This window comes from Coregonus lavaretus (genome assembly GCF_964263955.1).
Source record: "Coregonus lavaretus genome assembly, chromosome: 3".
Lineage (NCBI taxonomy): Eukaryota > Metazoa > Chordata > Actinopteri > Salmoniformes > Salmonidae > Coregonus > Coregonus lavaretus.
Window position 1 is genome coordinate 30,944,108 of NC_139990.1, and position 15,905 is coordinate 30,960,012.

Here is a 15,905-nt window from a genome sequence, read left to right on the forward strand (position 1 = left end):
AAATCTAAAATCTAGATTGATGAGGGAAAAAATAATTTCATCTATTTTAGAATAAGGCTGTAACGTAACAAAATGTGGAAAAAGTCAAGGGGTCTGAATACTTTCTGAATGCACTGTATATACTTACGGCCATTGAAAAAAAAAGTATCCTGCAACTGTTTTTCCTCTAAGCTTTGAAAAAAGTAGGCCTAATACATTTTTTTAGTAGCGTCGGTACATCAGGTATAATGAGAAATGACTGGAAAGAGTGATGGACTGTGTGTACTCTACAATCTTTAGAAAAATGTTGGCTTTGTTATTTTTGTTCATTATTATGTCTTTGCCCTGAAATATTCACAGGTTAGCGTTTTTCGTCATGAATCTTGTTCTGGAGCCAGCTCTGCAGAGTTGTCACTAGCTGGCACAGCCACAAAGTCATAAAATCTGATTTTAACCCTAACCTTAACCACACTGCTAACCCTAACCTTAAATTAAGACCAAAAAGCAAATTTTTGTTTTCATGAACTTTTACAATATAACCAATTTTGACTTTGCAGCTGGCCTATCTAAGGGGAAATCACTCAGTTCTGCCTCCAGGACAAGACTCATGACAATAAACGTCAACCTGTGAAATATTCGGCCGTTGACTATTACAGCTTTAGACACCATCAGCAAACAAAACTGGTGCAGACTAGAGTTATCTTTGACTTTGAGGCCTGGTGTATGGAGTATTGGCAGTGGACACACTTGTGTGCTGTACCATTGCCTCTGTCGGACATTGCCTTCCAGGAATGGGTGAAGGGCTGAACATTAGTTCCATTATTTACTGATGGCTCTACATGGCACAAATAACAACATTTTCGCCCGTTCACTGTCTGAGACACTGGGTAAAGGACATGGTGGTCAGAACTTATCATTCCTGCTGTAGCTACCAGACACTGTATCAATGCACAGGAATGGGAGCCAACAACAAAGGCTGCTCTCTTCGAGGCTCTGCTTCTGGAACAAGTTTGCTTTGTACAGGTTCTCAGAAACCTGGAACTCTAAAAGGGCATTGGTGAATAGTACACTGGCTAGCAGGATAGCGTGTAATCAAAACTTAGCTGAGGTATTGGATCACCTAACACCACAGGGACTCCACTAGTGAATATGAACAGAGGGGAGTAAGGAGCCATTTTACCAGGCACCCCATGAAACTATAGCTCTTGTATTTTTCCTCAATTAATGCATTTTGTACTTGTGATTCAAACAACACTGTGCCAGGTTATTGACATTCTTGGAAGAATTAAACATTTTCATGAAGCTTTTTGATAAGCTATTTTCAGAGAATTTGTGCCTGGCTAACTCAAGTCGTGTTAAATTCCCCATTCAGATCAGATGCCTATGCTGCATCAATCTTCACACTAAAAACAACTTTTTAAAATTAGATCTTCTAAAAAACATTAACAGAAAAACTATTTCAGGAGTGGCAACATTTCTCACCACTTTGAAAGTAGACTTATCACTTGAAATGAACCCAGAGTGATTTGAGTAAATATCAAGCAGATGGTTTGATCGTTAAATAACCCAAACCCTCATTTGGGGCCTTCTCTGAATTTGGACTTGGATTATAGGGAACTGGGTTGTCTTTCTTTTCTCTATGCTGTTTCAAGCTTGTGCTAACCTGCATTCTGCCCAAAAAGAGCCTTGTAACATTTCCCTATTTCCATGACCTGATTTCCATCCCCTCCATCCCTCCCAGTGGTTTGGTAGGTTGTAGAGGTAGATTGCTGCTTAGTGTAGTAGTGAGTAGCTGTGACTTTGTGGGTTGTAGTAGTATACTCAAACTGTAGCTCTCTCTCTCGGCTGTGCAGTGCCCAGACCTCTGTGGGATCCAGGATGCAGGGACTCTGTCTCTCTGGGACTGCTGTAAATTGATGGAGGGTGAGGACGAGTTCTGACTGAGAGACATGGCAGCCATTATACAGAGGGCAGGGAGATGGAGAGATGGAGGGAGAGAGGCCAAGAGAGCGGGAGGGAAGGAGAAAGAGAAGGAAGGAAGGAGAGAACCAGATTTGATTTTGGCGGTGGTGTGCGCTATAAAGAAGACAGAAAGCAAAGTTCCACTTTTTAAGTTCCGTTGATAGCTTCTTAAATATCTTTAACTGGTCTTTCACCTCTACATAACTTCTTTGCTCTTGTCAAGAGGGAAGTAGCCTTAAGCTAATTTAGGAGTTAAGTTCACTGGAGAGGTGGAAGCTTTTCCTCTGGTTTTGTTTGGGGTTTGTGATAACAAGAGGCCCAGGCTAAGGGTTAGTCATGGTTCTCTTCATACGACTGAAATTTGGACCTTTTAAGGAAACCACAAGGTACTGGTTTCAACATGGCTTTCATACAGTACCCAAGCTTATTCAAGAAGGCTAAACCCCTTTCTGTTTTCTGGTTTGACTCACAAACCAGACTCACAGTTCATAGGATACAGGTGAATGTTAGATGAAAGTAGAACTAGGAAGTAGTTGAGTGGTGTGGCAGTTCACATATCCCTCCTCACTCTTTTTTGTCTTTCTCTCTTAGGGCTCTTCATCTTCCGGTCGGTCCCGTAGTGTTTCCCTCACCCCCCACCTCCTTCCAGCCTCCTCCTCGCCTGGTACCCAGAGGCACTTGGCATGTCCGGGCACACCCAGCAATATCGTGACCATCACCCACCACAAGTCCCCAGCTGCTGCCCGACGGACCAAGAACCAATATCCTGGCCGACTACTGGAGGTCAAAGAGGTGGGTGGAACCTGGAACTGTCCCTCTGTGATGACATCATCATAGATTAATTGATTATTCATTGTTGTAGGCGCTAGGCAGACTGTCTGCCAAATTCATCCCAATTTCAGCCAGATTGGAATCATGGAGTTTGGATTTTTAAATATACTATTTTCACATTAGGGAATATTTCTGTTCAAAGTACATGACCCAGTCATTTCAAATTGACCCCAACATTGACCCAAACACACTCATGTTTCAGTACTGCACTGGGTTCCGGGTCCTATGCCTTCTGTAGCTCAGTTGGTAGAGCATGGTGCTTGCAACGCCAGGGTTGTGGGTTCGATTCCCACGGGGGGCCAGTATGAAAAATGTATGCACTCACTAACTGTAAGTCGCTCTGGATAAGAGCGTCTGCTAAATGACTAAAATGTAAATGTAAAAATGTACAATTCTGTGTTTCTGCCTACCCTCTGGTGGGCCATTGGTGCAGTGAGTTCAGCAAAAAAAAAATTGGCCTGGGTGTTTGACCCGATCCAACATTGACTGCACTGCGCAATATGTCATTAGCTTTATCTGGCTTGGCGTTTCTCTGTATACATCCATACTGCTTAACATGGCATGCGACAAAGGGGAAATCGGCAAGCTAATGTTGTACCTATGGAGTGAAGTCAACTGGAGAGAGGTGCTGTGTCTTTATGTTCTGAAGAGAATGGAAGGGCATTATACCAGTAATTCCAGTTTTTGCTAAAATGGTTGAATAGCCAACTGCAGAATTTGGCATTGATTTGCATGGACATTTTGGACAAATTGCCCTTTTGAATTCTTCCTCCAAAACGGATCAGTCTGTATTCCATCAGTGTCAGACTGTGTGCTAAGCGGGCCATGTACTGCATGAATTATACCCCATGGAGTTGCCAAGCTGGCCAGTTACGGCCATAGCCTTGTCCACATCTGCTCTGTCTTCATGTCCATTCTCGGATAGCCTGGTTAAACCAGACTGAACACATTGTGAGCGCAGCGTTCAATCTAGGTTAACCAGGCTATTGCTCACATGCATTAATTCACAAATGTAAGCTTTTCGCCCTTATAATGACTGATTTTGTAACCTTTCTAAATAGCTTGTCTGCAGTTGCTTATAGTGATTTATTGAAAAAGATTACTCTATACTACAGGACAGAGACAGGAGATAAGAACTTGATGGAATCTCGATTGTCTGACACCTTTAGCTGAGCAGTCGCCTCATTCCCAACTTTTGTTTAGTTAGTCCTAGCGGTCTAGTCTTGTTCCTGCTATTGTCAGTGGGCTGTCTATTTCTCTGCTGAATTATATAGATAAGATGACTTGAATACATTTTCAGCTGATGGAAAGACTTCCCGAACTGATGACAAAGTGTATTCTTGTATCCGTCGGGATAAACTGTTTTTCCTCTAAGCTTTGAAAAAAGTAGGCCTAATACATTCTTTTAGTAGTGTCGGTACATCAGGTATAATGAGAAATGACTGGAAAGAGTGATGGACTGTGTGTACTCTACAATCTTTAGAAAAATGTTGGCTTTGTTATTTTTGTCTTTGCCCTGAAATATTCACAGGTTAGCGTTTTTCGTCATGAATCTTGTTCTGGAGCCAGCTCTGCAGAGTTGTCACTAGCTGGCACAGCCACAAAGTCATAAAATCTGATTTTAACCCTAACCTTAACCACACTGCTAACCCTAATGCCTAACCCTAACCTTAAATTAAGACCAAAAAGCAAATTTCTGTTTTCATGAACTTTTACAATATAACCAATTTTGACTTTGCAGCTGGCCTATCTAAGGGGAAATCACTCAGTTCTGCCTCCAGGACAAGACTCATGACAATAAACGTCAACCTGCGAAATATTCGGCCGTTGACTATTACAGCTTTAGACACCATCAGCAAGCAAAGCTGGTGCAGACTAGAGTTGTCTTTGACTTTGAGGCCTGGTGTATGGAGTATTGGCAGTGGACACACTTGTGTGCTGTACCATTGCCTCTGTCGGACATTGCCTTCCAGGAATGGGTGAAGGGCTGAACATTAGTTCCATTATTTACTGATGGCTCTACATGGCACAAATAACAACATTTTCGCCTGTTCACTGTCTGAGACGCTGGGTTAAGGACATGGTGGTCAGAACGTATCATTCCTGCTGTAGCTACCGGACACTGTATCAATGCACAGGAATGGGAGCCAACAACAAAGGCTGCTCTCTTCGAGGCTCTGCTTCTGGAACAAGTTTGCTTTGTACAGGTTCTCAGAAACCTGGAACTCTAAAAGGGCATTGGTGAATAGTACACTGGCTAGCAGGATAGCGTGTAATCAAAACTTAGCTGAGGTATTGGATCACCTAACACCACAGGGACTCCGCTAGTGAATATGAACAGAGGGGAGTAAGGAGCCATTTTACCAGGCACCCCATGAAACTATAGCTCTGGTATTTTTCCTCAATTAATGCATGTTGTACTTGTGATTCAAACAACACTGTGCCAGGTTATTGACATTCTTGGAAGAAATAAACATTTTCATGAAGCTTTTTGATAAGTTATTTTCAGAGAATTTGTGCCTGGCTAACTCAAGTCGTGTTAAATTCCCCATTCAGATCAGATGCATATGCTGCGTCAATCTTCACACTAAAAACAACTTTTTAAAATGAGATCTTCTAAAAAACATTAACAGAAAAAGTACTTCAGGAGTGGCAATATTTCTCACTACTTTGAAAGTAGACTTATCACCTGAAATGAACCCAGAGTGATTTGAGTAAATATCAAGCAGATGGTTTGATCGTTAAATAACCCAAACCCTCATTTGGGGCCTTCTCTGAATTTGGACTTGGATTATAGGGAACTGGGTTGTCTTTCTTTTCTCTATGCTGTTTCAAGCTTGTGCTAACCTGCATTCTGCCCAAAAAGAGCCTTGTAACATTTCCCTATTTCCATGACCTGATTTCCATCCCCTACATCCCTCCCAGTGGTTTGGTAGGTTGTAGAGGTAGATTGCTGCTTAGTGTAGTAGTGAGTAACGGTGACTTTGTGGGTTGTAGTAGTATACTCAAACTGTAGTATATCACACCCCAGTGAATCTCCACATGATCAAACCACTCTGCTCAGTCTCATGGAAACACAGCACAACAACACTCACTGGGCATCGAAACCCAAACCCAACATCCCCTGATGAAATCCATCACATCCTCACTGTGAACACTGGGAATGCTCTCCATCATGCTGTTGCCTTTCACTCGCAGGTTCCATCACCATCCGACCAGCTCGGAAACTAGACCACGTGACTTGACTCCAGCAGTGCTGCCTGTCACAACTGGCTGATGTGAACCCATCAGACCCCTGGAGCAGTAGAGCAGCACCACTGGGCATTTAGACATTCACGGCTCAAAGGGTCAGTCAGGTCAGGCTATTTCTATACAAATTTTCTCTCCAGTGGGAAATGAGGGGAGGCAGTTTGTCTCCTCCTAGTGTCTACCTCCACACTGGTGGCCATTTTGAACCAAGCTATTTTAGTTGTTCCACTCTCTGTGGACCCTCTTCCTTTGCTCTGGAGTCTTAAGATAAGGAGATGTGCTGTGTATACAAAGCATATACTCATGTATAGAACTCACTGGGAATCGTCAGTGTGTGTCACTATTTGAAGGATGTTGTAGCATAGAGGTCACCCCTGGTGGACACAGAGTCCTTCTTGTTGTATCTGGGCTGCCGGGCTCGTGACAGTTTTATAGTAAAGGAGCCTGGTCCCTGACAGAGGGAGTCTGTGGCCTAATTCAATCAGGCTATTTCTACTGATGGGCTCTCTGTCTAGGTCAAGGTGAGTGTGACGTCTCATGTCTGCCACCTGAGAGGGTTTTGTTTTTCTACTGCAGCATACTGTATTGGCTTTGTAGGAAATACTCTTATGCTATATCAAATCATGGGACGAATACAACAGGTGTAGAGCTTACTGTGAAATGCTTACTTACAAGCCCTTAACCAACAATGCAGTTTTAAGAAAATAGAGTTAAGAAAATATTTACTAAATAAACTAAAGTAAAAAAAAAAAAAAATGTAAAAAAGTAACACAATAAAATAACAATAATGAGGCTATATACAGGGGGTACCGGTACTGAGTCAATGTGCGGGGGTACAGGTTAGTCGATGTAATTTGTACATGTAGAGAGGGGTAAAGTGACTATGCATAGATAATAAACAGCGAGTAGCAGCAGTGTAAAAACAAAGCAAAGTGTCAATGCAAATAGTCCGGGTGGCCATTTGATTAATTGTTCAGCAGTCTTATGGCTTGGGAGTAGAAGCTGTTAAGGAGCCTTTTGGACCTAGACTTGGCGCTCCGGTACTGCTTGCCGTGCGGTAGCAGAGAGAACAGTCTATGACTTGGGTGACTGGAGTCTCTGACACTGCCTAGTATATAGGTCCTGGATGACAGGAAGCTTGGCCCCAGTGATGTACTGTGCTGTACGCACTACCCTCTGTAGCGCCTTGCGGTCGGATGCCGAGCAGTTGTCATACCAGGCAGTGATGCAACAGGTCAGGATGCTCTCGATGGTGCAGCTGTAGAACTTTTTGAGGATCTGGGGACCCATGCCAAATCTTTTCATTCTCCTGAGGGGGACAAGGCATTGCATTGCCCTCTTCACGACTTTCTTGGTGTGTTTGGACCATGATAGTTTGTCGGTGATGTGGACACCAAGGAACTTGAAACTCTCGACCTGCTCCACTACAGCCATGTCGATGTGAATGGGGGCGTGTTCGGCCCTCCTTTTCCTGTAGTCCATGATCATCTCCTTTGTCTTGCTCACGTTGAGGGAGAGGTTGTTGTCCTGGCATCACACTGCCAGGTCTCAGACCTCCACCCTATTGGCTGTCTCATCGTTGTCGGTGATCAGGCCTACCACCGTTGTGTCGTCAGCAAACTTAATGATGGTGTTGGAGTCGTGCTTGGCCACGCGGTCTTGGGTGAACAGGGAGTACAGGAGGGGACTAAGCAAGCACCCCTGAGGGGCCCCCGTGTTGAGGATCAGCGTGGCAGATGTGTTGTTGCCTACCCTTAAAACCAGGGGGCGGCCCGTCAGGAAGTCCAGGATCCAGTTGCAGAGGGAGGTGTTTAGTCCCAGGGTCCTTAGCTTAGTGATGAGCTTTGTGGGCACTATGGTGTTGAACGCTGAGCTGTAGTCAATGAACAGCATTCTCACATAGGTGTTCCTTTTGTCCAGGTGGGAAAGGGCAGTGTGGTGTGCGATTGAGATTGCGTCATCTGTGGATCTGTTGGGGCAATATGCGAATTGGAGTGGGTCTAGGGTTTCTGGGATGATGGTGTTGATGTGATCTATGACCAGCCTTTCAAAGCACTTCATGGCTACTGATGTTAGTCATTTAGGCAGGTTACCTTTCTTGGGCACAGGGACTAGGTGGTCTGCTTGAAACATGTAGGTATTACAGACTCGGGCAGGTAGAGGTTGAAAATGTCAGTGAAGACACTTGCCAGTTGGTCCGCGCATGCTCTGAGTACACGTCCTGGTAATCCATCTGGCCCCGCGGCCTTGTGAATGTTGATCTGTTTAAAGGTCTTGCTCACATCGGCTACGGAGAGCTTGATCACACAGTCGTCCGGAACAGCTGGTGCTCTCATGCATGCTTCAGTGTTGCTTGCCTCGAAGCGAGCATAAAAGGCATTTAGCCCGTCTGGTAGGCTCGCGTCACTGGGCAGCGCGCGGCTGGGTTTCCCTTTGTAGTCCGTAATAGTTTGCAAGCCCTGACACATCCGACGAGCGTCAGTGCCGGTGTAGTAGGATTCAATCTTAGTCCTGTATTGACGCTTTGCCTGTTTGATGGTTCGTCTGAGGGCATAGCGGGATTTCTTACAAGCGTCCGGATTAGTGTCCCGCTCCTTGAAAGCGGCAGCTCTAGCCTTTAGCTCGGTGCAGATGTTGCCTGAAATCCATGGCTTCTGGTTGAGATATGTACGTACGGTCACTGTGGGGTCGAGGGAGAGCTTTGTACGCATCTCTGTGTGTGGAGTAAAGGTGTTCTAGAGTTTTTTCCCCCTCTGGTTGCACGTGACATGCTGGTAGAAACTAGGTCAAAAAACGATTTAAGTTTGCCTGCATTAAAGTCCCCGGCCACTAGGAGCGCCGCTTCTGGATAAGCATTTTCCTGTTTGCTTATGGCCTTATACAGCTCGTTGAGTGCGGTCTTAGTGCCAGCGTCGGTTTGTGGTGGTAAATAGACGGCTACGAAAAATATAGATGAAAACTCTCTTGGTAGATAGTGTGGTCTACAGCTTATCATGAGGTACTCTACCTCAGGCGAGCAATACCTCGAGACTACCTTAATATTAGACATCGTGCACCAGCTGTTATTGACAAATAGACACACACCCCCACCCCTCGTCTTCCAGGGCGTAGCTGTTCTGTCCTGCCAATGCACTGAAAACCCAGCCAACTGTTCACCAAGTCGTTCAGCCACGACTTGGTGAAACATAAGATACTACCGTTTTTAATGTCCCGTTTGTAGGATAGTCTCGAACGGAGCTCATCCAGTTTATTCTCCAGTGATTGCACGTTGACCAATAGAATGGATGGTAGAGGTGGGTTACCCACTTGCCGACAAATTCTCACAAGGCACCCTGATCTCTGCCCCCTGTATTTCCTTATTTTCTTCATGCGAATGAAGGGGATTTGGGCCTTGTCTGGGAGCAGCATTATATTCTTTGCGTCAGACTAATTAAATAAAAAATCTTGGTCCAATTTGAGGTGAGTAATCGCTGTTCTGATATCCAGAAGCTATTTTCGGTCATAAGAGATGGTAGCATCAACATTATGTACAAAATAAGTTACAAGCAATGTGAAAACACACACAAAATTGCACAATTGGTTAGGAGCCCGTAAAACAGCAGCCATCCCCTCCGGCACCATTCTTTGACCCTGGACTCTTTGTATCTCTCTCTTTATCCTTCCCTTTTCTCTCTCTTACTATTCCCTCTTTCTCTTTCCTTCCATCTCTCTCTCTCTCTCTGGAGGTGTTTCTAAGTAAAACACCACAGCTGTCTGATGTCTCAAACGTGACTGAGTGGAAAGTCGGTATGTGCTGCACATAGTGTGGGGCTCTACACACTAAGCCCATGTTAAGCCTAGTGAAAATCAGGGCTCACTCCTTATGATAGGACACAGGGCCTCTGTCTGAGTGGTGGGATGGATGAGAGTTGTTTTACAACTGATCCACTGAGCTGCAGCTACTGTTGGGGGTCAGTCCGGTAACAGTTGATTGTGTTTTTGAAGGACAATGTAGAATTGCATTGCAGTCCCTGTAGAAAAACATTTAGTCACTGATGCATTTTAGTGTTTGATGTACAAAATCTCTTGATGATTAGCAATATCACCAGAGGCTAGACCTATCAATAACATCACATTTCTTCTGTTTGTATTGTAGTTGGATAAGCTACGTATTCCGCATCAATGGAAGTACCACAAATATAACCCTGGCTGTAAAGGCTCTCACTGAATCTGTCAGTCAGCGAAACAACAGATGTGCAATTGAAGAGTGGGCTGCTGTGTGTTTGTGTTTGGGAAGCTATACAATATGCTTAACTTGCATGCTCTACCCAACAGTGCAGTCAGTAATCAATATCAGAATAGTATAACTAATAAAAATATATATAACATGTATAGCATGAATAAGGATGCTACTCAGTCAATAAATAAGAAATAGTATATATATATACACACTACCAGTCAAAGGTTTGGACACACCTACTCATTCAAGGGTTTTTCTTTATTTTTACTATTTTTTACATTGTAGAATAATAGTGAAGACATCAAAACTATGAAATAACATATATGGAATCATGTAGTAACCAAAAAAGTGTTAAACAAATAAAAATATATTTTATATTTGAGATTCTTCAAATAGCCACCCTTTGCCTTGATGACAGCTTTGCACACTATTGTCATTCTCTCAACCAGCTTCACCTGGAATGCTTTTCCAACAATCTTGAAGCAGTTCCCACATATGCTGAGCACTTGTTGGCTGCTTTTCCTTCACTCTGCAGTCCAACTCATCCCAAACCATTTCAATTGGGTTGAGGTCGGGGGATTGTGGAGGCCAGGTCATCTGATGCAGCACTCCATCACTCTCCTTCTTGGTCAAATAGCCCTTACACTGCCTGGAGGTGTGTTTTGGGTCATTGTCCTGTTGAAAAACAAATGATAGTCCCACTAAGCGCAAACCAGATGGGATGGTGTATTGCTGCAGAATGCTGTGGTAGCCATGCTGGTTAAGTGTGCCTTGAATTCTAAATAAATCACAGACAGTGTCACCAGCAAAGCACCATCACACCTCTTCCTCCTTCATGCTTCACGGTGGGAACCACACATGCAGAGATCATCCATTTACCTAATCTGCGTCTCACAAAGACACAGCGGTTGGAACCAAAAATCTCAAATTTGGACAGATTTCCACCGGTCCATTGCTCGTGTTTCTTGGCCCAAGTCTCTTCTTCTTATTGGTGTTCTTTAGTAGTGGTTTCTTTGCAGCAATTCGACCATGAAGGCCTGATTCACGCGGTCTCCTCTGAACAGTTGATGTTGAGATGTGTCTGTTACTTGAACTCTGTGAAGCATTTATTTGGGCTGCAATCTGAGGTGCAGTTAACTCTAATCAACTTATCCTTTGCAGCAGAGGTAACGCTGGGTCTTCCTTTCCTGTGGCGGTCCTCACGAGAGCCAGTTTCATCATAGCGCTTGATGGTTTTTGCGATTGCACTTGAACAAACTTTAAATTTTCCGGATTGACTGACCTTCATGTCATAAAGTAATGATGGACTGTCGTTTCTCTTTGCTTATTTGAGCTGTTCTTGCCATAATATGAACTTGGTCTTTTACCAAATAGGGCTATCTTCTGTATACCACCCCTACCTTGTCACAACACAACTGATTGGCTCAAACGCATTAAGAAGGAAAGAAATTCCACAAATGAACTTTTAAGAAGGCACACCTGTTAATTGAAATGCATTCCCGGTGACTACCTCATGAAGCTGGTTGAGAGAATGCCAAGAGTGTGCAAAGCTGTCATCAAGGCAAAGGGTGGCTACTTTGAAGAATCTCAAATCTCAAATATATTTTTATATGTTTAAGACTTTTTTGGTTACTACATATGTTTATATGTTAATAGTTTATATATCTTCACTATTATTCTACAATGTAGAAAATAGTAAAAAATAAAGAAAAACCCTTGAATGAGTAGGTGTGTCCAAACTTTTGACTGGTACTGTATAGACACACACACACACACACACACACACACACACACACACACACACACACACACATACACACACACACACACACACACACACACACACACACACACACACACACACAAAATAAATAAGATAGGAAGCTATATACAGGTCAGTGCCAATACTACATTTACAATTTGCAGGGATACTGAAGTATTTGAGGTAGATATGTACACATAGGTAAGGATTAGGAGAAAGTGACTGGTAGCAGGATAAATAATAATAGTAAACCATATAGCAGCAGCATGGTGGGTGGGTGTGTGCGTGGTGGTGAGTGTGTGTATGTAAGTATAAGTGTGTGGGTGTTAGTGTGAGTGTGTGCAAGAGTGACAGTGTAGGCGTGATAGGAGGATATACATGTAAACAGGGGTGGAAAGTGACTGGTAGCAGGAATATAAATACTTATGGTAATATACTAGTGGTAATACAGTGCCTTCAGAAAGTATGCATACCCCTTGACTTATTCCACATTTTGTTGCGTTACAGCCTGAATTCAAAATCGATTAAAAAAATTATAAAAAATAAAAATTATAAACACCCATCTACACACCATACCCCATATTGACAAAGTGAAAACATGTTTGCAAATGTATTGAAAATGAAATACAGAAATATCTCATTTACTTAAGTATTCACACCCCTGAGTCAATAAATGTTAGAATCACCTTTGGCAGCGATTACAGTTGTGAGTCTTTCTGGGTAAGTCTCTAACAGCTTTGCACATATTGTTATTTTTAAAATTCTTCAAGCTCTGTCAAGTTGGTTGTTGGTCATTGCTAGACAGCCATTTTCAAGTCTTGCCATAGATTTGTCTTGGTAAGCTACTCCAATCTACAGTCGGAAGTTTACATACACTTAGGTTGGAGTCATTAAAACTCGTTTTTCAACCACTCCACAAATTTCTTGTTAACAAACTATAGTTTTGGCAAGTCGGTTAGGACATCTACTTTGTGCATGACACAAGTCATTTTTCCAACAATTGTTTACAGACAGATTATTTCACTTATAATTCACTGTATCACAATTCCAGTGGGTCAGAAGTTTACATACACTAAGTTGACTGTGCCTTTAAACAGCTTGGAAAATTCCAGAAAATGATGTCATGGCTTTAGAAGCTTCTGATAGGCTAATTGACATCAATTGAGTCAATTGGAGGTGTACCTGTGGATGTATTTCAAGGCCTACCTTCAAACTCAGTGCTTCTTTGCTTGACATCATGGGAAAATCAAAAGAAATCAGACAAGACCTCAGAAAAAAATGTGTAGACCTCCACAAGTCTGGTTCATCCTTGGGAGCAATTTCCAAATGCCTGAATGTACCACGTTCATCTGTACAAACAATAGTACGCAAGTATAAACACCATGGGACCACGCAGCCATCATACCGCTCAGGAAGGAGATGCGTTCTGTCTCCTTGAGATGAACGTACTTTGGTGCGAAAAGTGCAAATCAATCACAGAACGACAGCAAAGGACCTTGTGAAGATGCTGGAGGAAACAGGTACAAAAGTATCTATATCCACAGTAAAATGAATCCTATATCGACATAACCTGAAAGGCCGCTCAGCAAGGAAGAAGCCAGTGCTCCAAAACCGCCATAAAAAAGCCAGACTACGGTTTGCATCTGCACATGGGGACAAATATCGTACTTTTTGGAGAAATGTCCTCTGGTCTGATGAAACAAAAATAGAACTGTTTGGCCATAATGACCATCGTTATGTTCGGAGGAAAAAGGGGGTTGCTTGCAAGCTGAAGAACACCATCCCAACCGTGAAGCACGGGGGTGGCAGCATCATTACATTTACATTTACGTCATTTAGCAGACGCTCTTATCCAGAGCGACTTACAAATTGGTGCATTCACCCTATAGCCAGTGGGTTAACCACTTTACAATTGTTTTTTTTGTTTTTTTTTGGGGGGGGGGGGGGGTAGAAGGATTACTTTATCCTATCCCAGGTATTCCTTAAAGAGGTGGGGTTTCAAATGTCTCCGGAAGGTGGTGAGTGACTCCGCTGTCCTGGCGTCGTGAGGGAGCTTGTTCCACCATTGGAGATGACAAGTGCCTGGATTAGGACCTGTGCCGCTTCCTGTGTAAGGCAGGGTCGTACTCTCCGAATGTTGTAGAGCATGAACCTGCAGGATCGGGTCACCGCCTTGATGTTAGCGGAGAACGACAGGGTGTTGTCCAGGGTCACGCCAAGGCTCTTCGCACTCTGGGAGGAGGACACAACGGAGTTGTCAACCGTGATGGCGAGATCATGGAACGGGCAGTCCTTCCCCGGGAGGAAGAGCAGCTCCGTCTTGCCAGGGTTCAGCTTGAGGTGGTGATCCGTCATCCATACTGATATGTCTGCCAGACATGCAGAGATGCGATTCGCCACCTGGTTATCAGAAGGGGGAAAGGAGAAGATTAGTTGTGTATCGTCAGCGTAGCAATGATAGGAGAGGCCATGTGAGGATATGACAGAGCCAAGTGACTTGGTGTATAGGGAGAAAAGGAGAGGGCCTAGAACTGAGCCCTGGGGGACACCAGTGGTGAGAGCACGTGGTGCGGAGACAGCTTCTCGCCACGCCACTTGGTAGGAGCGACCGGTCAGGTAGGACGCAATCCAGGAGTGAGTCGCGCCGGAGATGCCCAGCTCGGAGAGGGTGGAGAGGAGGATCTGATGGTTCACAGTATCAAAGGCAGCAGACAGGTCTAGAAGGACAAGAGCAGAGGAGAGAGAGTTAGCTTTAGCAGTGCGGAGAGCCTCCGTGACACAGAGAAGAGCAGTCTCAGTTGAATGACCAGTCCTGAAACCTGACTGGTTTGGATCAAGAAGGTCATTCTGAGAGAGATAGCAAGAGAGTTGGCTAAAGACGGCACGCTCAATAGTTTTGGAAAGAAAAGAAAGAAGGGATACTGGTCTGTAGTTGTTGACATCAGTGGGATCGAGTGTTGGTTTTTTGAGAAGGGGTGCAACTCTCGCTCTCTTGAAGACGGAAGGGACATAGCCAGCGGTCAAGGATGAGTTGATCAGCGAGGTGAGGTAGGGGAGAAGGTCACCGGAGATGGTCTGGAGAAGAGAGGAGGGGATGGGGTCAAGCGGGCAGGTTGTTGGGCGGCCTGCAGTCACTAGTCGCAAGATTTTATCTGGAGAGAGAGGGGAGAAAGAAGTCAAAGCATAGGGTAGGGCAGTGTGAGCAGGACCAGCAGTGTCATTAGACTTAACAAACGAGGATCGGATGTCGTCAACCTTCTTTTCAAAGTGGTTGACGAAGTCATCCACAGAGAGGGAGGAGGGGGGGGGGGGGGTGGGGGGGAGGATTCAGCAGTGAGGAGAATGTGGCAAAGAGCTTCCTAGGGTTAGAGGCAGATGCTTGGAATTTAGAGTGGTAGAAAGTGGCCTTAGCAGCAGAAACAGATGAAGAAAATGTAGAGAGGAGGGAGTGAAAAGATGCCAGGTCGGCAGGGAGTTTAGTTTTCTTCCATTTCCGCTCAGCTGCCCGGAGCTCTGTTCTGTGAGCTCGCAATGAGTCGTCAAGCCACGGAGCTGGAGGGGAGGACCGAGCCGGCCGGGAGGATAGGGGACACAGGGAGTCAAAGGGTGCAGAAAGGGAGGAGAGGAGGGTTGAGGAGGCAGAATCAGGAGATAGGAGGGAGAAGGATTGAGCAGAGGGAAGAGATGATAGGATGGAAGAGGAGAGAGTAGTGGGAGAGAGAGAGCGAAGGTTGCGGCGGCGCGTTACCATCTGTGTAGGGGCAGAGTGAGTAGTGTTGGAGGAGAGCGAGAGAGAAAAGGATACAAAGTAGTGGTCGGAGACATGGAGGGGAGTTGCAGTGAGATTAGTAGAAGAGCAACATCTAGTAAAGATGAAGTCAAGCGTATTGCCTGCCTTGTGAG

General features: G+C 44.4%; 1 protein-coding gene across 3 annotated transcripts in view; it reads left to right on the top strand.

The window, feature by feature from the left end:
- The window catches only part of LOC311110837 (oxysterol-binding protein-related protein 10-like), a 138,664-nt gene that overhangs the window by 68,589 nt on the left and 54,170 nt on the right, over nt 1–15,905 (top strand). For all 3 annotated transcript variants that reach the window (XM_084153425.1, XM_084153426.1, XM_084153427.1), the window contains one exon: nt 2,533–2,733. In XM_084153425.1, coding sequence (XP_084009551.1) covers nt 2,533–2,733 — 201 coding nt within the window. The remainder of the gene's footprint in view (nt 1–2,532; nt 2,734–15,905) is intronic.